Consider the following 24,774-nt stretch of genomic DNA (forward strand, 5'->3'; position numbering starts at 1 on the left):
AGGTAGGCGACAGTACGGCGTTGTCTTAAATCGTGAGCTCGCTGGCCAGCAGGTAAGTAGTATGCAGCAAGCTAAAACTGGTAAAGAAAGTGATACACACGGCTAGGTGCTACCATCATGAATGCAGCAACTTGTTAGCGTAAATAACTAACCAGAAAAGTTATCCGAACGGAAAACCACCAAAGTGGTCTATTAACCGAAGACAACCCTCCTTTTGTCAATTTTTATTTATTTATTTGTAGGCCCCACTTCGTGTAGTCATTGCGATTAAATAGTAGTGCCTTAATTGACAAAAAATAATGAAATGATCAAAAGGTATATTTCCTGAGTTGTTTACTTTACACCCGAGCGATATTGTCAAAAGAGAGTCTTGTTACAAGGATATTTATACGTGTAATTATTCCATAAGTCTTATTAGGTACCTCTCTTAAACTGTATTAATGGGAAAGACAATATTTTAATTACGAAAAGGGTATACAAGGAATTAACAGAAATAAATATTGTTTTCAAGCAAAATTTCTATATCTCCGCTGTAACTAGGGTTAAGGTAGGTACTTCACTGGCACTCGAGCATTTTAGCATTTAATTTTTTTTCGTTTTTTGGTCTGTTGTGAACAGCGCCAAGGGTAGAAAGAAGTTGCTTTAGTGCTTAAATTAAATTTATATAGTCGGCTTAAATATATTAAATGCACTAACTTGTAATATCTAGAGTTTAGTTAAAGACTCAGGTACTTTAACTTTGTAAACAACTCCCCAGGGATGTTTTCCACTCAACAATAACTTTTATTTACTACTCTGTGTATATTATACAATTAAAAATACTAAAAGACAGTCATAAACAAGTAAAAATTTTTATCTATTTATTATAGGTCACCTAGTAAATAAAGCTTATAAGAAAACAGTTGGTCAGCTATATAAATAACGCTCATATGGAGAAACAGCCTTTACATGGTCAAAACGTATAGTATTTGAAAAACTCGTTGTTTTATTTAAAAGGTTTTACTACTTTTAAACGCAGTCTTAGGTCAATTTTTTATTTTTCTAGACTTTTTGAAAATTATAAAAATATGTATTAAAAAAAGTTGGACATACATATACTTAATTTGAGAATTAAATTTACAATTTTACAATTTTCTTCTTACTTACACTGCCTTTCTATTCATAATTAAATTTTTTAATTAGAGCCTTAGTAAACTAGCTTTCTAAAAAATTATAAATTTTACAGCCTCCAGCTACATTTTCCCCATAACTTTCATGACATGGTCAGATCCATATTATTGGAAATACTAGCTTAAATTTCTATATCAGTAGATTAGCATAATCTGTCAGACAGTGGCTTTAAAGGCATGTCAATTTTTAAATTTTGCAGTGTATTCTTTACGAACTGCTCTACCTTCTTATAACCGTGCTTGTTACTAATTACATAATAATACTGGATATCTCCATACAAATTTACTGTTTTTTTAAGTGGGTGTCACTGGTATTGAGAGATATCCGCGGGGGGGGTTATCATCTAGACTTAGAGAGAGCTGCCGGTTAAGTCTGGCACAAAAATTGCTTCCTGGCTACGATCCGTGGGTTATCGGCTCATATCTCCCTCGTCATAGAGATATTATTATTTATTTGCAAGCGTTGAACTCGTGTTGAATTTTTACAAATTTTTGCATTAGTACTAAATGTCAACCCTCCTAAAACTTTGTAATTTCAATTTATATATACCATATTTAATACGACTCCGAATACTTACAAATTTTTTGACGAATGTTTCTTAATTTAAAAAATTTGCAAGCTTTCACAAGAGCTTGCGCCAATTTTAAATATAGCACTACTGCACATATCTCATCGGCGGAACATTTATACAACCAAACGTAAAAAGCGCTCAGCGTTACAAATAGAAGCCAGAACCTAATCGATAACTCTTTAGATAACATTTTTGTGTGTACAGAAGTTAGAGATCTTTGTACACAATGATTAAGAGGTCATCTGCAGTAAAGTCAAAAGATTTAAGAAGTGATATCCTCTTCCCCCCACTATTTACGTCCAGCGAGTCATACTTATTTATTCGATGTTTTAATCAAACCTATAAAGAACTCGCGTCTCGGTAGAGTGAATACTAATATGGCGTAGAATTATTATGAACCCCCTCTTTATTGGATTAATTAAATTTACCGAGTCTTTAAGTGGCACCACTTCTTGAGCTTTGTACGCAATGCACCCAAAAAATACAAATATATATGGACACAGGGATAGAACGTACTAACCTACATTATGACTAATCTATCGAAAACCCCACCAAGTGCTTCAAGCATCTTTGTATCATCTTTACAACTGTGCCTTCCAGCAGTTCTTTTAATACTACATTTTGACCTGGAACTCAATAATTTTGAGTTTCTTTGAAAGGACGACGGGATCTAATAGTATCAACCACTAAACCTCTTTTCGTTATATTGGAGTATTTTTGGTTTACAGAACCCTTCCGACAACAGAACAAGTAGTTAATTGCTCTACACTTGTGTTGAAAGAATAACAGATAGGAGCTATAAAAAGCACTCATTAGTTAATGACAAAAAAACCTTTTATTGCTTTTTTGTATTTTGCCTGGTCTCTAGATAAGCAATAAGCTTTGCACGTGTGCACATAGCAAGAGACGAACCTTATTAATATATAATTTACTTCACTATAAATTCGTACTTTAGTCGGGGAGACCTAGCAGGCATTGGTTCTGGCTGGTGTTCCCAGGTGGCCTCGGGTCTTCTGCCTAAGACCGCCTCTCCCGGTAGTGGTTTTTAGCGGTTTTCCACCACAATAGACCGACTGGCGGGAGGCCGAACCCGATATCCCCCACTTTTTCAGTCCTGCGGGACAGTCATTAGAGCTCTCTAAAGGACGATGTACACTGGTAGGCACTCGTGCCCCAACCCCTAGAGAAGAAGGGAATCCGGATTAGGGTAGTATGCCAGTGCTAAAAAAAAAAATAAAAAATGCTTACTTTGTTATCTAATATGATTTCTAAGTCTTGGTTATATACAGGAGTGCTTCTAAAAGCTTACTTTTGGCAAACTTGGACCTTTTTTTTTTAACTTTATTATAAATAACACGGATATAATGGGCTCCTAATTGTTGGGAGAGGTTCTAAAATGGAATACGGTTAATCTACTGGTTACAACTGAGGATCTCCGTAAAGAGCTAAGAGTTATTAATTTAAAATTAAAGGGTATCGATAACTAATCTCCTGTAAAAAATGAAACTAAAGAACGCAAATAACCTCCCAGAAAAGAACCTTTACACTACTCTTCAACCACTTAATGAACTTTGGTCTTGTATGAGAAGAAGAGAATTTACTTAAACTATCCTTAAAATAGTGGTAACATAAAAATGCACAAAAAAACAACAACAATAACAATAAATAACAGTTATATTAATGGTGTTAGTACTAATAAAAACCACAACCAAGTCCACATAAATAAGTAAGAAATACTAGGGGAAACTTGTTTAGGAAACCGGTGGCTAATCTTACTGTAGAGATTAGTTTTCTGAGTTGTTTCGATGTCATGGACTAACCCACTGATTGTTATGAAGATCTTAAGTGTGCAGTTTGTTTCTCGATAGAGAAAGCTTACCTTCTTGATACCAAGAAATTAAACACGCTTATAAAGTCCCCAAGGTTTCTTCGTATGCTCAAATAGTAGGTTTCCCTATTATTTAGGTAAATCTCTAATTACTTAGCTATAGTGATATTAATTAGAGTAATAAAAAACCATTATTCGTTATAACTGTAACAACCGAAATAGTAAAATTACTAGTAAAGACACTAAAAACTCTATTTTTAGTAATTAAACAGTTTAGTCCTCGAAAGAACACAAAAAGGGTTGGGCCTAGAGCTAGAGAACTTCTCACAATGCCGTCAATTCCGCCGGCATCACCGTATGACCTTTAGCCGATGCATCTTTTGGGACGAAATAAAAAAAAAAGAAGCCATTTGTTGTTTTTGAAAAACAGAAGTGGCATCATTTTAAAAAACTCCCTCCAAAAGTCCGAAGATTAGGGACCGGCGTTAAGGAATTAAAATATTTTCGGTAAGAGCGGATGTATTTGCGCCAAAACATCCCTTACGTGTGTTGAAGCTCTACCCCACCTTTTACCCATTAATTACCAGAAGACAAGCCTTTTAAGTTTGTACTCCAAGCAATCTATTGCGATTGCTACATTCCAACCATCGAGAAAGAATTGCGCATGCAAGGCGTTACGGATTGTCAACAAGAAGAGCCCTTTATCAGTGTTCCAATGCATATACCGAGGTGTGATCGACGAAAGCTATTGGATTTGAAGTTTTTCCACCTGCTGGTTAGAGAAAAGGAGCTCCCAAAGACAAACCGCTTGAGACAACGCCATCTCTACCAGGTCTTTTAAACACAGTGCAACTTTCTGCTCTACGACTACCCGATATATCGATTGTGGGGAGGGACTGCGCAATACGCAAAAGCACAAAACGCAATTTGCGGTGAAGCACACATTTCCAACTATTGTAGCTGCAACATTACCAGAGAAGGCCTACAACAACCAATCAAACTGTGGTACCAACGCAGCCACAATAAGGACCAAGAGCTACCCTAACCCTTGCTACATGGACAACAAACCTGTGGCGAAAGAACTTAATTGCTCTGGTCAAACTTAACATTTAACACAAGGAGATATTTCTGCAAACCCTAAAAAGCATTCAAGCAGGCGAAATTTCCCTCTGCTCAACTAATTAGGGGCTCATATTAGGTAGTGCAGCTGATAAGTCCTCCAACCCCCAGCGAGCCATTAAAACCTCAAATTTTGACGCCTTTTTGACGCCTTTATAAGTAGACCCTCAGCTGTTTTGTGTGGTGTCCTTCTTACAAGCATCCCGCTTGTAACAGCCGCGTCGAAAAATTAAAGGCCAAATCCTCGAAAATTATTCCGATGACGGCCTGAGTGCGCGTATCAGAGCCACCTTGTTCAACGCACATAGGAAAGACGGGAAATCGAACGAGCTGATTATCGTCGCATCTGTCCACGACAGTTAAGTCTCCTTACAAACTTTAGGTGTTGCCATCTGCCTGTCCCGCTTGAGCTGGACGACTAAAAGGAAACACCGAGGACTAACTATATTTTTTTACAGGCAAAGTCCTTCGGACACTCCCCCCTCAACTACAGACAACCCCTGCCCTACTTAATGTAGTTAATATTAAAGTCAAGGGATAGTGATCATGACATGCCACACCATCACAACCACTTGGGAGTTGAGTACCGCCCTAACCCTCTGCATGAGGATAGAAAGCGCTTACTTGCAAGAGTCAACGCCATATAAGGGCGGCCACGGAGTCACAACGTCCGCTAATCGACTACACTGGCAAAATAGGAAAGAGCTGTTAAGACACCACAGCCAATGGGAGGCAAAATTGAGTTAAAAATCAGAGGCTGGGTATAACGCAGCGCCCCTTTCTGACAGTTTACTGTGACTGCTACCCCTTTTCCGAAAATAGGCTTAATGGGTGGAAGCTGACGTAGATAAAACGGCTTTTTTATTGCTAACACCTCGCTGCGCAGTGTGTGCCAGCTGCTTCTTTGGTTGCAAATAAAATCCTTTGTCAACCAAACTCCCTAGTTAATGCCAAAGAGTAGCTTACGCCGTTTATTAGTCAAAATTATGGAGACAGCAAACCCTAGGCCCCGGCGGGTTCGAATGGTGGCAGTGGATCGTTTATACTGCCTCGTTACCTGGACGAAAGCTCTTTGCTTCTTTCCGTCGCGATGAAAGACGGCTACTATCCTAAAACCACCGTGGCCATACCGATCTATTAGGCTCATGGGGCGGTTGGCTAAGTAACTGAAGCCGCAGTACTGCGCCACTTGAAACGTTTGTTGAGGCAAACATGTCCTTCCTGGATATTAATTTGCACTTCAACAAGAGCATTCAACGACGCAACGGGTTATCCTCCAGTCAGAATGGATGACCGATGGCTTTATCTTCCTTAAAGACAGCATCTTTAATCCACGGGTAGCGATGAATACTTGCCCCCAAGAATAATAACGTTAGGGTTCAACAAGGGTCTCTCCTACCACTCTTGCTCTTTGCTCTATATGTGCGCGACGATCCACAGTCCGACAATTAGCATACACAGATAGCAAGGGAATTTACTCCGGCCTTATTGAGCCATCAGGCGCAGTGCTACCTAGGCACGCTTGCCAGCTAGTGGCGTCGTTGTTAAATTACTATTGTTGGGGAAAAAAGCAAAGTCCTTTTATCGTGTGGAAGCGCATTGCACCACCGCAGCCGCTACCTTTGAACTTGGCAGATGAGGTAATCCGGGTGTATCTCCAAGCCGGTAACAAGTAGTGGTAGAACATTGTATACTTTACTTTGTACAATATATGTGTTGTGTGCCCGGCCAATCATGAAGTCTGCTGCCCGGACACACGTTTCACCAGCAACAGCCTCCTCGCTTCTAGAGAGACCAAAGATGCTATGCAAATACCATAGAGTATATAAAATTTTAATAAAACGCTCAATAGATTTTTTCAGCGGCTACTACACTTATTAACAGTCAAGCAGGTCGAGCCCTTAGTTTACGCAATAATCTATTAATAATATTTATAGTATTATTATTATATATATTCTAGAGGCAGCACCTCTGTTACAAGGCCCGCTGCGATGGTCTTTCCCCGAGTCCGAAGAGTAAACCGGCTTAAACTTTTAACAGAGAGATCAAAATATAGAGTGCTAAATGAAAGCTGATAATTCAAGATGGTGAAAGAGTGGAGTTATAGTAAACCAAGAAAGTGTAATTTCAATGAGGGCAGAGGAGTCGCTGGATAGGGAACTGCAATCCATTAAATATACATTATTTCCATATAAAGTGAAATGGGGAAGGTGATACCGGGGATTTTTCCTAACTGAAGAACCCGAACTTTTATTGCTAGTCTCTATAAGCCTCGTGATGTAGCCGGTCTCTTCGTTTTTGTAGAAGTAAAAGATCACCTGCCGGCCATAATAAGGGCCAGTAGGATCGAAAAATAATAACTGCTCAACCGAAGTTCCCTTGATGATGGGGATCTCAAGCTTGAAAACATACACTCTTGCAAGCAACTTCCTTGCTGGCGCCATTAAAGCTTGCTTATCGCAAAAAAAACTCCCTTTCCTACGACCCATGAGTTGGAAATGAATAAAAGAAAAATATGTGATAATCAACCGAAAGTGGTCGAGCTCTATTCCTTGGCAGGAAAATTGTAAAGAGTCACCTGCGGATGGTATAAGCCAGATGGTCACACGACCGTAGCCCGTTATTATAAACCTGGCGGACAGTTAAAGTAAAACAACAACCTGCAAGCGCCCACATCTTTTCCTCATTACGAACAGTAATAGCTGAGAAGAGCCCTCGATAAAAATGGGGAACCCGGTGCCAAAACAAACCCGCAGTACCTTTTATTTTAGCGAGCGCAGCTCCCGGAAGCATTAGTACCTCATCGCCCACCGCAACTCGACCTTAGCAGAGTTAAAGGGGGCGTAGCATGAGTACTTTAGGCAAATAGCAGATACCGGTAACAACATTCCCGAATATAAATGCGCCGCTGTGCGTTTTGTACACGTCAATGGCGCAGAGGCGCAGAGGTTTCTCGACAAGTTTATCTGGAGTCTTCAAGGCGTCTATTAAAGTGAATACAACGAACAGGTAATATAGCATATAGTATCGGGGCTACCAATAGCATCCAGGAGTGTGGGGCCTGCGTACCAACTTTTGAGTGCCGGTTCGGCGAGGGTTACTAAGTTGACACCACCAAACCCGCCGCACGGCACAAAGTTTAGAGCAGTGTCTTTATAACCTACAAGAGTCGAGGAGCTTAATATGTGCTGACAATAATAAAGAGCCAAACTAGCCAAGCTTATTCAGATAAAGGCGTAGACACGTGACCACTTCGTTATAGCGAGCTTCACTGTAACCAACGAGATCCATTTTGTTCACGGCAACAACCAACTGAGAGACGCCAAGAGATCGAGCCAAGATGGCGTGCTCCCGAGTTTGCCCTCCTTTTATATTCCAAACTTTAATGCGTCGCCGACTTAATAATAAGGAGCCAGCGAGGATGTACACGACCTGCCGTGAAGCCGGTTTCAAATTCGCCATAATTCGCATCAATTACTAAAAGCGCAGCATCCGCCTTAAATATGACGTAAACCCCAGATATGGGTTAATACCAATTAATAAAAGAACTGTTAAAGAAATCGGCTGCGGGTATGTGTTGTGACGTAATTAAAGACTCTTCTTTGAAAACACTGCCATACAGTACACAATAGTTGCGTGATATATATTATACTTGCGTGGCTCCCGAAATCATCTTTGGGACAAAATCGCGATGGCCTCATCAGAAGATCAGAAAAAAGGGCTTGAAGGTGGAGAAGGCAATAAGTACCCGGGGCATCTAATACGGTGATAAGCTTCGAATTGGTCCTAAAGTGGCAGAACGCAATGTCCATGGTAACGCCTCTGGCCAATACAAGTACGTCTTTCCAGATATGTCACTATAGTTGGAAGTTAAGCGGAGTAGACCTCGAGCGCTCCTCGCTGGTGGCATCCAGCACCCACGCGTACCGGAAGGACGACTTCCCTGCGGGAAGTGCACAGGTAATGAGACTAAAGCAAATAGCTTTCACATGCCGATTTTCTCCGAGTCTCTTGCATTCTTGTGAACGAGACTTTTTTCCACAGCGCCGACCAGTTGAAGCAGATGGCCAAGCAGAGTACTTTTTCCGGCATCCACGTGGCCTGTCACATAAAGTTCACTACAAAAAGTTGGTTCACTGTATATTAGAAGTATAAAAGTACCAATAACAATAAGGTTGACAACACTGTCATTGCTAGTCAGAGAAGTAGCAACTTTACTTGAAATTCTAGGAGCTAAAAAAAACAATGGTGGTGGTGTAGAATATATTTATCAAAATTAACATTCTCTTATAGTGTAGTTAAGATAATTTATTATAAATATGAAAATTTTGTGCGGTGCAGGTGGCGCTCTAATTAATTACCAGTTTGGTAAGAAATATATAGCAAGGTGCAAATAACAGAGCGGACAACACCCGCCTATGAACCATATGTAAATTTAAAGAACAAAACAGCCAACCGGCATAGAAGACAACGCATCCAACCAATCAAAAGCCTATATAAGAGTGTGGCCAAATACAAGCAGAATAAGTGCACTCTTTTTAAAGAATCGTAAGAATTTATGTGGAATCAACGACGGGCTGCTACAAAGCCAGCAGACTTTTATGATCATTTAGTAAGCAACGCAACGAAAATCCAAAAGTAAAAGGCGCAAATCATTAGACCTGAAGGCTTTTCGTCGCCTCCGACTTCCTTCTTAGAAAAACTCCCACCAATGCGGAGGCCTTAAATTATAAAAGCAAAAAATTTACAATACAGTAACTTTTAAATATTTTGATTTTAATAATCAATAGTAACGTTACCTATTAAAAGATTATTATCAATATAAAATTACACACGCTTAACAAACAGTTAACAGTTTTTTTTTTGATTATATTAATAGAGACTAAATATGTTGACTTTCTTCTACTCGCAAAAGTTTAGCAATACAAAACAAGTCAACAGAATTTAAACTTAAAAGGTTGAAAAAATAAATAGATGAAAATATAACTTATTATCTGTTTTCACAATAAAGGAGGATATATTAAGTCTATATTTAATAGTGTACAGAAAGTTACAAGCATCAAAAGTTTATAATATATGCAAAGAAAATAAATCCTCTCAAGTGTGTAACTACAAAACAAAATAACATCTTTTTTAAAGTAGTTTAAAAAACTTAAACTGAAAGGAATAATAAAACATAAATATAAACAACAAAGATTGAAAGCCGATAAAAAAAGACTTACCGGAAAAGTTCGCTAATAAGCCATCTGTGGGTTTCTCCTTTTTTGTGCCCTCCTTTACTACACTAGTAAATTATAATTTAGTTGGATCTAAATAAAACCAGTTGCTCACAAACCGAATTTCTGTTGTTTCTTTAGTTTCTTTGCTAAGTTTAACAGTCTCTTTTGTTTTGGTAGGGCCCGCCACACGTGAGCGCGGGTCCTGTTTCTTCCTTCCTTTAGAAACTGAACCGACCCTTTTCCTGTCCTTTTCGTTTCGCTTTAAAAGTAAATCAATAACTAATTCGTAATCATAATTTCGCTCCTCTAAAGCCTTTATATAGATGTAGCATAGTATATAAACTCATAATATGAAAAACACTCCACAAGGTAAAATTCAAAATAAAAAAAACATACTAAAGCACAAGTCATAAAATTTAGTATTCCGCAAACTTACTTTAACTATCTCTTCTTCGGAATGTAGTTCCTTACCTAAAACCTCTTGAACGACATTTAAAGCATATTCTAAGCGCGCTATAATGTTGAGGAGATAAAATTAAATGGTTAAGTATATATGATAGCTCCTCAAACATAAAGTAGAAGAAATTGAATTTTGAAAACTATAAAATTTACCCTCACTAGAGCCTTCGGTAGCTTTAACTTTAGTATTATAGTTTTCTAAGTCTTTTGTAAATATATAAAACGTTAAATAAAATTAGATACTAAATAAAAACAACATATATTAATAATAATTATTTAAAGTATTTAGTAAAAAACCACCGGTACTTCCAGAGGAATCTTGTTCACTGGAAAGGTCGTCATAATATTCGTCAATGTCTTAAATAAAGAAATAAGGTTTACAAAGTTACTATACAGCGTTATCTAGCAAGAGGTAATAGATCTAACGGAGATTTAGTTATACAGTATTTCTGGTTATTTCGGAATGCTCTATGTCGTGACATTTCACTTTCACACCAAATGCTTTGCCTAAAGTTACATCGTTGTTGTCAACATTGTACGAGGTCACATGACCTGGAGAGTTTTTTCTTGAACGTAAATTATTTACCAATACGAAGGTGCAAATCATACCTTCCTTTTATCTGATTGTTGGGTTTGTAACTTTTAACTTACCTACACCAAATAAAAATAAATTAAAAGGGGGTAATTAGATGAAAGAATAGATTGAGTGCACTGAAAAATGTAGTTGAATTGAAGGAACTGACAATTTTTGGGTTTAATGCTTAAATGCATATATCTGAGCTCATACATTGTAAAATTTAACTGCTTAATTCGTCAAAAGGATAATTAGTACGGTACACTCAACTTTTACAAATGCCAACTATATAAGTACTAATCCAATAGGTTATTATAACATAATTCTGGTTATAGAAATAAAAAAACAGTTCAAAGTTAGGATGAATAATGAACTGAGGAGCAACAATATATATTTTTAATATTGGTTTATTACAACAGTTTGTTGTTTATTAATTTCGCTAATAGGTATAACACTTCAAGATTTAGATACATAGAAAAAGATAAGAAGATAAATATATTATTTTAAATTTTAGTTTCATACATCAAAGTTCGTTAAGTTGTATGTCATTTTGTTAAACAGGGGGTCATTCTCTTATAGTGGTTTTCAATTACAATTTATAAAAAAGGTTAATTATATTGTCTATAGTTTATTTTTAGCTTTTAAATAATTTATTCTCCTTGCTTGTACCTATTGTTTTTTAAAGTACCCTTTTTTTTAAAATTAATTTTCATTGCAATCTTATATGATATACAATGTACCATAACTCCTTTATTTTTGTATCAATTAAAATTTAAGGACGTCTAGCTTTACCATATAATTAACTGCCAGATCGAAAAGCATCATATGCAAAATAAATGAAAGTTCTAAAAGTTCTTTAATAAACAAAGCGAAAATTTTGATTTTTAATGAAGTGACATGCCACATTGGAGACTTGAGGGCACAACTGTTTAATCCTTAATCCACCGTAATTTGAAGTTACAATTTCGTAATTGAATTTTCAAATGTTATAGGTGTAACTATCGGCTTATTACTTTGGTATACTGTTATTATAAAAAATTTACTGTAAATTTTGTTTCACTAATATCATGTTTACTTTTATTAGTATAACTATCTAGTATTGGTATTATTATTGTTACTACTAAAATTATAGGTTCCTGAGAATTACTTTTGGGCCGTTTGTATATGGTGTAGTAGTTAAAATTATGTTATAACTTCGAATGGAGGTTGGCTAGATGAATACTTATATCTAAACCCATTTGTTTGCTTCTTGAATAAGGAATTTCTTTGAAAGGCTCATTATTTATTCGCAGTAGAGGCGCCCCGGTTAGCATAACAAGAAAGTTGTTCCGTAGAGTTTGTAGACGATTAGTAATAGCTCCCAAACAGACCCTCGCGATTGACGAGTAAGTGAGTGCAGGTCTTACTGGGTACTTGTTTAAAATTAGCTTTTTACTAAAGGCACAGCTTATTTTTCTTTTTGCACAAAAAGGGGTTAAGGGCGCTTTTCGAAACCTTCGCTTTATTAATATCGTAGGTTGTGTGAAGTCAATTATTATGCCGAGTTATTTAGCATGAGTGATCCAAAAAATCTCCGATTGTAACCTAAGACTGTTAAAAGAACTTTCTTTACTCTTCAAAAAAAAACAGACAGCTAAAATATAAGCTCACCTTCGTGAAAGCTTCCACGACCTTGGTGCGTGGTGACTATGTGAAAGTTACAGCGCAATCACCCCTACTCACATGGTGTTAAATAACGCCATATACAATTATGGAACTGAGTTTTAAGCAAGCACGCATAGTTCAAAAACGATTGGTTGAAACGATGTTAAGTTCCGGTAATGATTATTCTTAAGTTGGACTGTAAAGCTTGTTTACAACTGGGATTAAATAGAGATTGCTATCCAAAACGTGCCAGCTGTTCACTATACTGCTAATAATGATGCGTTCCTTCTGCTGAGCTACCCGTTCCCGTTAACTATGAACCACTTAAGTTAATTAATATTGCGTTGAGCTGCTACCAAAAACACTTAAACCGGAATCAGCATCTAGCAAGTACCTACTCATCAGTCTACTGTCAGCGGCCGGCAAAGTGGGTGAGGTCGTTGACGCTCGGAAAGCTTTACCGGAGTTTCAGTTTGGATTTCGGCAAGAGTACTCAACGAACCAGCAGCTCCTCCGCTTAACTGAACGACCACTCGCGCTTTTAACCAAAAGAAGGCAACAAGCGCTGTTTTCCTTGACGTTGAAAAGGCCTTTGATCAAGTTTGATATGAAGGTCTGCTGCACAAAATGCGCTCGTTATCCGCCACTCATGGCCTTTATAACGTGCTAAAAACATGCCTGAACGGTCGAGTCTTTACCGTCCCCGTGGGAGATACACCGTCACCGCTTCGATCTCCAACAGCAGGAGCCCAAGGAATTACTTCCCTCGCCCCTTTTATTTGCAATTTATATGAGCAACGTGCCCTTGCTTTCCCACCGACCCCCATGAATCGTCCTCTACGCTGATACGAACGTATATTCCTCTTCTAAATACTCCAGACTTGCTATGCAAGCATCTACAGCACCATCTTGACGCCCTTGCTCTCTGGTGCCGCTTTTGGAAGGTTACTATAAACGTGATGAAGAACAATACCATATTAATTTCAAAGAACACGTCCCTTTGTTTGTGCCTTAACCTTTAATGGGGCGTGAAGGTCCCATGGTTTCCTCAGGCGAAATACTTGAAAGTCATCTTGACAAAAAAATTTCCTGGCGGCCTCACGTGGATTATGTAGTGGTAAAGGTCAAGGCGACAACCAAGGCTTGATCGTTTACTTTGCGGTAAGAGTAAGCTTTCTCTTCGAAACGAACGGCAATTGTATTTGTCGTCCGACATCCAGCCAATAATGACATTCCGCGTCCACTGCTTGAGGCCTACGACCTCACTGCGATAGCGTCAGTACTTCATGTGCGACAGAACCAATTGCTGCGTGTTCTGACAAAGGTGCCGTGGTTTATACGAAATGATGCTCTTCACCGGGGCCTTGAGCTGTACCCCTAGGCCCTTTAAACATTGTTCTTCCAATTCCATGCCGCGGTCCTTTATGACAGGCTCACCGGGCAAATTAATTGGCTGCTGGTGAGCGAACTTATTTGCTAGGGACGGGCAAGTTAACGCCGCCAACGTGACGCGCTAGGCGCTAGCTTTATTTTTTCTGTTAATGTAAAAAAAAATAACACCCTGAATGCTACTTGTAATATATCTGCGATCACTCTTGTTTGAGAGCTCTAGTATTCGAAGTTTTTAACTCGTTCCAACAACGGAAAACTGTTATTAATAAATAAATAATATTAAAGCAGAGATAAAGGGTAATCCTCTAGTGCCTGCACAGTTTATCTAGTGGGTCGGCTTATATTTTATTTTAATTGTTTTCTTATTATTTTTACTATAATAAATGAATTTTTAGTCAATCTTTTCTCTCCAAGAGATTTATTTTTAACAACTATCTTCAAGTAAATTTTCGTGGGGCTCCCTTCTTTATTGCTTTACTGCTTTTATACTGATAATGATCTTCCTATTCGTAATAATTTATGTTATTTTTATTCAAATACTTGTTTAAGTTTCGTTCAACCAAATTTACCTATAACTTTTAAAAACGCTGGAGTCAGACTGAACAAATACGATATATGCTTAACACGCTGTCAAAAGTGCAGTCTTATCGCTCGAATTCTTGAGACCGCTTTATTAAAAAAAGTTTGCATACTAACCTTATACAAACCAATAATATTTATCGTAGTAATTTAGTCAATTGATTTATTGTTAACACAAAACGTAAGGATGACTCGGATGATTGGTATGAATTTTGTATTATTATTTTTTATTTCTTCTTTTTCATTTTGCATCAATATGTTTTATAGAAAACCGGGTAAGTTTTTTTTGGCTCATTAATAGTTCTTTTATAAGTATAATTACTCAAAAGCTATTTTGAAAAAGATAAGTAGGTTTAAATCATATAAAGTAGCAAAACAAAAAGTTATAGGTGTAAAAAAGTAAAAGCCAAAGTTTTTAATTCTAAAAATTTCTTCTGTTAGTCAAGATTGTCTTAAATAAATTTAGTGAGAGCAACTATTTAAGGTGACTTCATATATACTACCTTTACTAAAGTTGCTAGATATTTATAGACACCTTAAGCTTCCAAGATCCCTTCATTGCATAGCGTTAGTATGGTTTCACCAAATCGTCTATACTTATACCGAAGACTATTAAATTGAGCTATCTTTAGTGTTAACGTAAACAGATAATTTGTTTAATACCAATACGTATACAGAATTAAGTTAATTAACAATAAAGCTATAAATAACAAAAAATGTCTTCATATGCAATTGTCTTTATTATTAAAGTCTCACACCTCATACACAAGTCAATAGGAAATTAAGATAAATTTCTTTTCCCAACCCCCACTGGTAATACTATTGGGCTTTTATCTCTATTGAAGTACTATAAAGAAGGTTGGTTGATCTAGGTTTATCACGTTGCAACAGTACTCAATTCGATCATAAAATACTTATAATCCAACTATACCTCTATCATAAAATACTTATAACCCAACTATAACCTTTCTTAAAGATGAAACACTAAATGCTTTTGGACGTTAAAGGAAATTTTAATAATAAATGAAATTAAAGATATAAAAGGATAAGAAACTCGATTAATAACTGGAGGGTTAACCGAGGGCACGCGGTTTAGTTACTATGCACTTTATTACTAAATTCATAACCATTTGTTAGGGCTGAACCATCTCAATTTTTTTATTAACGTAATTAGTGCGGTGGCATCAAAAAGTATGCACAAGTCGGAAAACGATAAGCGAGAGTACGACTATTTTATTTTAGATAACAAACTCAAGGTTTGCGTTGTTCATGATGCAGAGTGCGACAAATCGGCCGCCGCCTTAGATGTGATTGTAGGTAAAAGGCAGTTAAAAAAAAATAGGTAACTTGTTAAATATTATAAAAAGGGAATTTATATGATCCTAAAGAAATACCCGGTTTGGCTCATTTTTTGGAGCATATGTTATTTTTGGGAACTGAGAAAGTACTAAATTTTTTATCTGAATTCCTCATCTTTGAAAATACGTCTTTCTCCCAAATGAGTAATATCTTCTTTTTTAAAACAGTATCCAGAGGAGAACTGCTTCTCTAAGGTTTTTATTTTGCACTTTTTATTAAAATTTCTTTAAGCGTTGGAGATTCAAACAGTTTCTAGCTCAAAACGGTGGAAGTTCAAATGCATATACTTCTTCTGAACATACAAACTATTACTTTGATGTTCAGTCCGAGAGTTTTAAAGAGGCCTTAGAGATGTTAGCAAAATATTTTTTTGAATTTTATCCTCCATTCGGTTCTTTAATTAATTTATTATATTCATATGTAAATAGATGGTGCCACTTTTTTATTTGCCCATTATTTAATCCCACATCTCAAGACAAAGAAGTGATTGCCGTTAATGCGGGTGGGCTCTTCACATTTTTTTTTTAAGCGGTTGTGCCATTTGCCGTACACACCTATCAGAACACGATAAGAATCTTCAGCAAGATTTCTGGAGGTTGCATCAGCTGGACAAATGGACTTCCAATCAGGAGCATCCTTACTCAAACTTTGGAACTGGTGAACTTTAGAACGCCCGCTACTGGTGTTAAGTATAGCTTAGGGACCTTTTTCCGTGTAGGTAATATGGAGACTCTTGGCGTTATTCCCCGTAAGTTAGGGCTTGTAGTCCGGGATGAACTAAAGAAGTTTTATAAAAAATACTATTCCGCCAACTTGATGAGTCTATGTCTGGTGGGAAAAGGTTTCCGCTTTACAGCTATTTCACTCTAAACTTGTTGAGATCCGATCCTGGCCATTCTTTATTGGAAGAAAGCTTGTCGGAGCTCAAAGAAATGGCTACCACTCTTTTTTCTGGCGTTAGCAACAAAGATGTTATAAAACCAGAGTTGAAGGGTGAGCCTTACCTCCCCGAGCACTTGAAGGTGGTAGAGAGCATCTTTATTAGTAGTATCCTAGACTCCATGCTTCTCTACAGAAAATCTACAAAGTAATTCCTGTCAAAAAACATCATACCCTCGAGGTTTGCTTCCTCTTCTGTGACGCCCGAAAGTACTACCGCGAAAAGGTACAACCTCTCCCACGGCCTTTTAACCGCCTGCTAAGTTCTGCCGCGGACAGCCCTCCATCTACATTGCGCATCTCATTGGGCACGAGGGGCCGGGCAGCCTGCTGGCTCTCCTTAAAAAGAAAGGTCCCCCATTAATTGATATAAAAATCATGCCCCTTATCCCTCCTGGCGGGCCGGCGCGCCTCCGCAGGCTGGGCGACTGGCATCAATGCTGGAGATTGCCAGAGCACTGCCGGCGTTTTCGGGACCTTCCGAGTCTACTTCGACTTGACTGAAGAGGGGCTTGGTGAGCTTCTTTACGCTGGTGCAGCCCCTGCCGCTTCTGAGTTTGCTATTTATCCAGAGAGTTTCGAAGAAATTGTTGTCGCCTTGTTTCAGTATTTAAATCTTCTCAAAAGAGAGCTCCCTCAAGAGTGGATATTCCAGGAGGTCAGCCCTTTTGCTTGTTGACCCGCCCGTCGTCTTTTTCACTTACGGCATTCTACGGCAGTGCAAAAGCCTCGGTGAGATACATTTTCGCTTTAAAGACAAAGAGCGGCCGGACTGCTACGCGTCTACCCTAGCGTCCAACATGCACGTAAGCCACGTCCGAGTCCTCTTGTATTGATGCGATCACTTGTCTGCAAAAATAGTATTACCCGAAGGAGTGTTTATTGGGCGCTCCATATCTATTTTACGAGTACAATCCGGAGCTCATTGTTTCGTGCCTGCGCCTTCTTACTCCGGAAGCTCTGCGATTGACTGTGGTCTCTCCGCTCTTCCAAGGCACTCTGTTACCGCTAGTACGACTAGTTGGCTATAAAATCATACGTCACGAGTAGGCCACACCACAGAAATAGAAAGCATATACGGGACCCAGTACTCATCGGAGGATATAGATCCGGAGCTGCTAGTGCTGCTTAGGTATAAAGGTGCTGGTGCTTCTTGGTTGTACTTGTAAGGAGTCGTTGTGGTGTTTTCTGCAGCACTGATAGTCCGAACGAAGAGCTCTTCCTACCGAGTAGAAACAACTTTATACCCACTAATTTCGAGATCGTTCCCCTCGACAACCAGCATGAGCATCCCGTGCTGGTTTCAAGTAATTTTCTTGTCATACTTATGAAAAGAACCGCACGTTGATTTATTCTTGCGGTCGCAGGTGAAGGGAACTCGCAGCTCTGGTTTAAGCAAGACGATAAGTTTTTCCTTCCGAAGGCTATAGTTTTGGCCGGAATCACGAGGTTCTTCGTAGTCTTCTCTGTACTGTTGCAGCATTCATCTGTATTTTGTCTACAGTAAGGCCGCCTATCTAAACCCGACGGAAGCCGTATTAAGTCATCTATTCGTGGAAATCCTAAAGGCTGCGTTTCTTGCCAGTTTTCTACCCGCTAGCAGGGCGCCTTATCATCTGCCTTATATAGGATAACCTTGCGGAGTATGCCTACGATGCTTTGCTCGCTGGTGTCTATTACCACTTGGAAAACACCACTTCTGGTTCTATTTATTTCATTTGAGCCGAATTATAAAGTTACTAGAACAACCAACTCTATAGGCCTCTCTCTCAATGTTCAGGGATACAACCACAAGCTTAAGGAGTTGCTTGAAAAAGTCATAGGTGGCCTTACTTCACCCCCCCTGCAATGCCTTGCAAATTCTCTCGCTGTTTAATATTAGGCGCAATGAAAGACTTCAGAGTCGAACATGAGCGGTTCGGACCCATTCGAAGCAAGGTGCTTGCTATTTGTGGGTCTTGATTAATATCCTTTAACTGGGCTAACTGGCAGTTGAAAAGGCGCTTCGAGAACTTTGCAGCTGAGCAGGGCTACTCGCACTGCATATACAACATGCACTACGTATGCAGCGAGCGTCTGTGGACCCACGAACATAAGTTGGCGGTTCCACAACATATTAAGATCAGCCGGTTCTGTCGGCACGCCTTCTGTTGTCATGCAGGTCATCGAAGACATAACCGTCGAGCAGGTGGAGGCATTTGTCCGCAACTCACTACTAAAGCGGGTAAGTCTTGCTGGTATAGCCTTGCCCTCTGCCTTTGGTTCAGCACTTCTCTTGTAAGGTCCACACCCGAGTGTTCATTCACGGCAATTACTCGATAAAGGTTTGTTCTTCGATCCCATTAGCTTTGCTGTAGAGCAGTCAGCATTGTGACCTCAAGGGCGCTAAGGATGTCTTCCAGGCGTTTGAACCTCTTGTCCACCCAAAAGTGCATATTCCTCTCGAAGAGTATGCTCTGCTGCGCCACATTAAATATACTTCGGGTTTCTCGTAGTTCTTCTGCTATCTAATGTACATGACGTATTCTTTTTGCGGAAGGAAAGCGCTTTGTCTATCGCATAAACGAAACAGTCAATGCGTATAGTGCCATTGAAAACTACTACGTGGTAAGTATGCAGCAGCAAACTGTCTCTTCCTTGTAAAAGTTAATCGTGAGGCTTCTAGGTCGGTCCGTTGGAAACGCGTGCAAGCGTGCTGCTGGAGCTACTTAGCCAATTTACACAGGAAAATTTCTTCCACCAACTGCGCACCAATGAGCAGCTGGGTAGTCTTTCATTGCCTGGCAGCGCACGTCTTTTGATTCCCTTCCTCCTTTTTTCAGGCTACATAGTCCACGCCACCTCCGTGCTGCAGCCAAGTGGCATATTAGGGATGAGATTTGTAGTCCAAAGCGAAAAACCGCCGTACTACCTGCAGAGCCGCGTTGACAATTTCCTGCGACATACAAAAGTTTCCTATTTAAACTGAATGTGGTTATCGTTCAAAACATCGTTATTGTGTAGGAGGAGCTGGAATCATTAACAGCGGAGGAGTTTCAAAAGGGCGTGGATACTTTAACTAAAATGAAAATGGAAAAGTTTAAGGTAATTTAAGTATGTGACGTATGGAAAGAGTGTACATTGCCTTTTCTTTCAGAACTTAAACCAAGAAGCATCACTCTATTGGCTGGAAATTATTGGTGACCACTACGAATTTGATAAAGGTGTGCTGCCGTACATATGCCTTCTGCTCGCGGTTTATTTCATATTTTATTAACCGAACCAGCGGAAAGGGACATTGAAGAACTAAAAAAGATTTCAAAATGCGATCTTATAAAGTTTTATGAGGAAAAAGTTCACCCAGACGCGGTATCAGGCTGCTCAATCAGCGTGTGGAGCCACTCTTGTACGGCGCCCTTCGACTCAGTGTCAGTGCCGGACGAATGGAAACAGGATAACGTAGTCTATATCGAGGATGTGCCCGAGTTCAAGAAAAACTACGGCCTTTTTGAACGTCCCAAGTCCTACTCCTTTGTTGCATTGGAGCGGCAGTAAAACTTATTTTTTCATACGCACCAGCTCGTCTCCTTTTATTAGCAATAAAGTTCGTCACAAACTTTAATCATTCTGTGCAATCAACAAGTCCATCCATTGGTTGGTGAGTATGCTGTTTGGGTCCAACAGTCGGCGGTAGGTGTTATAAAGTTTTAGGGGATACTGCTTCCTTAGCTTAGCCCGCAGTTCGCTTAGTTCGTTGCCCTCGGGGGCAGGAAGGTCGAGCTTTGCCCAATGGGCTCTGAGCTGCAGGGGATCCACTGGCCCCGCTTCGAGTAGTACCTTGGTGTAAACCTTGTGAAAAACTTCTTTTATGTTCCAGCGAGCGTTCAGCGTGTGCAGGTCGCTACCGACAGGAAGATACATGATTATTCCGATCCACGTGAATATATCGCTTATTGAAGTGGAATATGCCGGACTCATCATACTTGAGCTAGACTGAGACCATCTCTGCTCGATCGGGGCGGGAGCAGGAATGTTCAAGGTCTCTATGCGCTTTAGAAGGCGCATGACAAACTCTATGTCCGGGCTCTCATTGTGTGCGCAGTTCTGCTCAACTTTGAAGGCGACTTCGTAAACGCACTGCTGCCCGCCGCAATCAAAGCTAAGTATTTCCGGGCTTGTACCTATCCGCGTCCCTTCCAAGTTTTTCCAGCACTGGACTTCAGCTTTGTTTACCTGCCGAATAAAGTCTACGTTGAGTGGGTCCAGCGAGATGAGAGCATCTCGGAAGGCTGCGAGGCTTGTGGGGTCACCCGGACGCTCGGAGGGGCCGCCTGTCCGGTGGGTCATTATTTCGCGAAGGGGCTTCAAGGAGTGACTGTGCGACAAGGCCACTGGCGCGGCTGTCTTACTGGTGGGATTGGAGGTCACTACCACAACCGAGTCGGTAAAAGGGTACCTTTAATAACAAATAAGGATGGAACCCCGATGAGTAGCGCATACCAGCATACCACATATAACGGACATGCCTGTTTTCCAGAAGAAGGCGTGTATGAATCTTTTTTAACTCTTCAAGGCGGAAAACCTTGGTGACTTCTTCTAAGTTTTCGAGGGGGACGCACCTTAAAGTTACCTCATAAACGATCCCCAAGCCGCCTAATCCACACTTTACCAAAGAAAACAACTCGTCATCAGCTATGATTTTTATATCCACTTCATTTTGAGTATCTTTAAAAGTGTGAGTACCTGGAAGAATTCTAATTGGCCCAAGCCCCGGTGTCACTAGCACCAGACCTTCAACCTTGCAAACATAATAAATAAACCTGCCAAATGCCCAAAAATCCAAAAAAAAACTTGCCTGATCGTTGACGGGGGGAACAAGAGCACCAGTGCCGTGGCAGCCAGCTTGAATAAAACCACCAACAGACTGATCATTAATCGAGGCAAAATTTTCAAGAGTAAGATTATACTTCCGCAATTCCTCTGCTAACTCACCTAATATGTTTTAAAAATATATATAACAAAGTAAAAGGATGTCAAACAAATATAACACATACCCACCGTAACATTCGCAGTAACGTTTACCTACTACCACCAAATATACGATAACGAAGCAAGAAAAATTAAAGAAATAAGTGTGACCCGCTTATTAAAAGTGTCGACACATATTTTGCTTTCCAGCTTAGCTAAGGTTATCATACCCTCTTTGCAGAAACCTAAACCTGAAGGAGAAAGGCCAGCTATTTCGAAAAATAATAAAAAAAAGCCAAAATCAATTTAAACAAAATAACCCCCTACGGGCCTAAATTTTGTCTTATTTAAATTTGCTTGTTTAACAACCTCAACTAATTCCTTAAGTGAAGTTGGCTCGAATCTCGATCGTAAATAGAGAATATTTAATAAATATATATTGTTTTAAAAAAAAACTCACAAAACTTCAGTGTTTACTTCCTTTGTACATGACCAATTATAAAAAGAAACATTTTTTTGTTGTATTTGAGGCTGCAAACTTTTTCTTCTGTTGCTTACATAGAAACCAAAAAAAAGGAGGGGAGGGAAAATCCAAAAAAATTTTAAGGACTTCGACTTTACAAAAGAAGCGCATTTGAACAAGGTATAAGGATCTCTGCTCATTAAATTAACCCGAGCGAGGCTGCACAGCAGCCCACCCCTGAACATTCTCGTAAGATCGGGGCTGGGCTTCACAGGTAACGAAGTTATTAGCGCAACCAAGGTCAAAGTTCCTTACAAGCAGTGCACATCCACATAAAAGTGGGGAGGGGGGGAAGAGGGGGAAGAGAGAAAGGTTTAAGAAACATTTAAGAAGTTCTCTACCGACACCGTAAAACAAGGTTAAATAAATAATTTAGCGTGGAAAAAAATGAGGGTTCTCCTCGTAGCTCAGCGATAAGAGTGTTTGATGTGTTATCATGGTCTGGGTACACTTCTTCTATTTAACCTTGAATTGTTGCGGGTATAATCTCGCCTCTATAAATATCATGCTATATTAGCCCGTGTAGGGTTTTTAATCCCTCATACTACTAGTATGCATAACTTTTGTATAAAATTTTCAAAAGTTTTGCACCTTTGTCTACCGACTGAATGCACTGAGCTACATTCTTAAACTTTAAAGGGAAGTCCAATAAAGGCTTAAAAAACAATATAGTAAATGACTTTTCAATTATCATAAACTCTCAAAAGACACTTGTGGACACCTTGAAAAAAAACATATTGATCTGCTCTAGATGCCTTGTCTTTTAATAAAACTTAAACAAATCGTCATTGCTGTGACTACCCTTATTGATATGACTTAACCTTGAGAGCACAAATTACCTTAAGAAAAGAGTTAAAGAGCTAATCCCTGGCTTTAAAACTTTTAACAAATAACTATATTAATTTAAATTTTTATTCTGAAATTTATTAAGAAAGGAAGAACAAGTATCACAAGCCAGAAAAAAGAAAAGTCAGCCCACAAAAGAAAAGACTATGAAAGGCCAGAAGAAGACAAAAAAATAGGAAGCACCAAGTTTTTAATAGCGTTTTTAGGTATATTCATAATAAAAAGGAGACTTTTAAAAAAAACATATATAATTTAGTATTAGCGCATTAGAAAGTCTACTTATTTAAAATTTAAGTATTAGTTTTAAACAACTTGTAACTAACCCTGAACCAAAAGCGCCCATGTTTAAAGTGTAACAAGCCCCCTTATATTTTATTACCGTCACGCTTACGAGATTCGTCGAGGGAAGCCGTCAATATGTCTAGCTCTGAAAAAAGTGGGAGGGGTCTGTAAGTAAAAAGTGTAAGTAGAAAAGTACACAAAACACGCGCCTGGTTATGTCAGTAGATTTTACCATTATTTTAGGCTTAAATACACGTTTTTGGAATAAGTAATGTTGCAAAAAAACGTTTCAAAATATTTTATCTGACTTATTTTTAGGGCTAGAAAACAACTTTCTGACAACAAACTTTTAGCGTGAGCATGAAAAATTAGTAATTCAGAACGAGTCCTTCATTCTGCTGATGATCAATGTCGAGTATTTTGAAGCTCGAAGAAAGTACCCTTTTAAAACTATAAAAAATCCGTATGGTAAAAACTGCAAATTCTTTCACATAGACAGAAAAAGGTCTTAAAAAAAAATATTATACTATAAAACGTATGCACGTAATATTACAAACCAAGTGCTCGCAGTTTTTTTAACGATAACAAACATTGTAATACGTGTAAATTTCCAACCGGTCATTATCAGGGGTTAATGACTTGAACTAAAATTGTAAATAATTACTCAGTACACATAAAAGTTTAATTAATTATAAAAAAAATATCCCTCTGCCAAGCGGCAGGTTCTAACAAGCTAAATTTAAGTTAGCTCTGTCCCTTGCGACCAACCCTAACAATGGTTAGAGTTCAATAACTAAAACAGAAATAAGAGGCAGAAAATCAAAAAGTCATTGCTACGAGTTACTACAATCACTAAATTTACTTAACCAATGAACCTTTCGCTTTTCTTAGACGTAGATGTACTCGCCTACATCAAGGTTTTAGTAATCTGGACAACATATGGAAGAGAACTGTGTAAAATTAAGTAGGCCGGACAGCTTTGAGCGATAGAAAAAATATTTTTTCCGTTCTTGTTTCTTTGCTAAAAATGCAGTAGGGCAGAAAGAACAAAGGGAACAAGTAGTTACTTTAAAGATTGAAATTTGAGTTATAGTCTTAAAAAATTCGTCACCTTTTGCCAGGTTTTCAAAAACCTGCCTAACAGTTGGCGTTAAGTTTACTTCATGAGATGCAAGCATAGATCATACAGGTAATTTAGGAATGTTATGTGGAAAAAAAAGGACATCCAACTGAAAAAGAGCCAAAGTTAGATTAGCTACGAGTAAACAACACTAAATTCAAGAACTGCGGAAGAGCACGCTACTTTAATGTGTCAACAAGCGC

The 24,774-nt window shown here is 38.8% G+C and overlaps 3 protein-coding genes across 3 annotated transcripts; 1 reads left to right on the forward strand and 2 right to left on the reverse strand.

Annotated features, from left to right (window-relative positions):
• Positions 1 to 6,529: 6,529 nt before the first annotated feature.
• LOC135120406 (HBS1-like protein) lies at positions 6,530 to 10,873 on the reverse strand. The gene is made up of 24 exons (XM_064044712.1): positions 10,809 to 10,873; positions 10,667 to 10,723; positions 10,520 to 10,570; positions 10,344 to 10,420; positions 10,024 to 10,220; positions 9,911 to 9,972; positions 9,350 to 9,409; positions 8,850 to 8,921; positions 8,682 to 8,789; positions 8,574 to 8,631; positions 8,437 to 8,510; positions 8,341 to 8,384; positions 8,121 to 8,184; positions 7,904 to 8,053; positions 7,726 to 7,848; positions 7,565 to 7,672; positions 7,448 to 7,510; positions 7,349 to 7,390; positions 7,218 to 7,266; positions 7,058 to 7,166; positions 6,906 to 7,006; positions 6,801 to 6,848; positions 6,658 to 6,748; positions 6,530 to 6,606 (listed from the first exon to the last, which is right to left on the reverse strand). Exons 1-24 carry the CDS (start codon positions 10,846 to 10,848, stop codon positions 6,595 to 6,597), a joined length of 1,860 nt encoding a protein of 619 aa, XP_063900782.1. The 5' UTR covers positions 10,849 to 10,873; the 3' UTR covers positions 6,530 to 6,594.
• A 4,875-nt stretch (positions 10,874 to 15,748) lies between these two features.
• LOC135120366 (insulin-degrading enzyme-like) lies at positions 15,749 to 20,439 on the forward strand. Its single transcript, XM_064044665.1, has 31 exons — positions 15,749 to 15,872; positions 15,923 to 15,999; positions 16,082 to 16,108; positions 16,164 to 16,267; positions 16,343 to 16,416; positions 16,476 to 16,571; positions 16,633 to 16,755; positions 16,824 to 16,936; positions 16,990 to 17,079; positions 17,133 to 17,205; positions 17,273 to 17,368; positions 17,426 to 17,511; positions 17,573 to 17,659; positions 17,715 to 17,847; positions 17,904 to 17,985; positions 18,048 to 18,160; positions 18,221 to 18,302; positions 18,358 to 18,421; positions 18,483 to 18,555; positions 18,614 to 18,676; positions 18,736 to 18,791; positions 18,846 to 18,956; positions 19,015 to 19,077; positions 19,136 to 19,177; positions 19,235 to 19,337; positions 19,393 to 19,460; positions 19,519 to 19,618; positions 19,676 to 19,803; positions 19,857 to 19,937; positions 19,990 to 20,056; positions 20,119 to 20,439. The coding sequence occupies exons 1-31, from the start codon at positions 15,749 to 15,751 to the stop codon at positions 20,385 to 20,387; spliced, it is 2,868 nt and encodes a 955-aa protein (XP_063900735.1). The 3' UTR covers positions 20,388 to 20,439.
• LOC135120416 (uncharacterized) lies at positions 20,319 to 22,348 on the reverse strand. Its single transcript, XM_064044724.1, has 7 exons — positions 22,261 to 22,348; positions 22,121 to 22,203; positions 21,972 to 22,069; positions 21,887 to 21,914; positions 21,688 to 21,824; positions 21,341 to 21,630; positions 20,319 to 21,288 (listed from the first exon to the last, which is right to left on the reverse strand). Exons 3-7 carry the CDS (start codon positions 22,026 to 22,028, stop codon positions 20,451 to 20,453), a joined length of 1,350 nt encoding a protein of 449 aa, XP_063900794.1. The 5' UTR covers positions 22,029 to 22,069; positions 22,121 to 22,203; positions 22,261 to 22,348; the 3' UTR covers positions 20,319 to 20,450.
• Positions 22,349 to 24,774: the final 2,426 nt, after the last annotated feature.

The sequence above is a fragment of the Zophobas morio genome, unplaced genomic scaffold (genome assembly GCF_036711695.1).
Source record: "Zophobas morio isolate AGI-343-1 ecotype UQ-CSIRO unplaced genomic scaffold, CSIRO_AGI_Zmor_V1 ptg000379l, whole genome shotgun sequence".
Lineage (NCBI taxonomy): Eukaryota > Metazoa > Arthropoda > Insecta > Coleoptera > Tenebrionidae > Zophobas > Zophobas morio.

What these genes read in the sequence shown, in the direction of transcription:
- LOC135120406 (XM_064044712.1), bottom strand. Translation starts at nt 10,848, where the DNA reads ATGTCACGACATAGAGCATTCCGAAATAACCAGAAATACT. An exon ending in TACCGAAGGCTCTAGTGAGG is followed by an intron (nt 10,421 to 10,519) that starts GTAAATTTTATA and finishes TCAACATTATAG; the next exon opens with CGCGCTTAGAATATGCTTTA. An exon ending in CCGAAGAAGAGATAGTTAAA is followed by an intron (nt 10,221 to 10,343) that starts GTAAGTTTGCGG and finishes ATCTATATAAAG; the next exon opens with GCTTTAGAGGAGCGAAATTA.
- LOC135120366 (XM_064044665.1), top strand. Translation starts at nt 15,749, where the DNA reads ATGCACAAGTCGGAAAACGATAAGCGAGAGTACGACTATTTTATTTTA. An exon ending in CTTGACTGAAGAGGGGCTTG is followed by an intron (nt 17,369 to 17,425) that starts GTGAGCTTCTTT and finishes CTATTTATCCAG; the next exon opens with AGAGTTTCGAAGAAATTGTT. An exon ending in GGTCTCTCCGCTCTTCCAAG is followed by an intron (nt 17,848 to 17,903) that starts GCACTCTGTTAC and finishes CGTCACGAGTAG; the next exon opens with GCCACACCACAGAAATAGAA.
- LOC135120416 (XM_064044724.1), bottom strand. Translation starts at nt 22,028, where the DNA reads ATGATAACCTTAGCTAAGCTGGAAAGCAAAATATGTGTCGACACTTTT. An exon ending in TCGACACTTTTAATAAGCGG is followed by an intron (nt 21,915 to 21,971) that starts GTCACACTTATT and finishes TGGTGGTAGTAG; the next exon opens with GTAAACGTTACTGCGAATGT. An exon ending in TTCCCCCCGTCAACGATCAG is followed by an intron (nt 21,631 to 21,687) that starts GCAAGTTTTTTT and finishes TATGTTTGCAAG; the next exon opens with GTTGAAGGTCTGGTGCTAGT.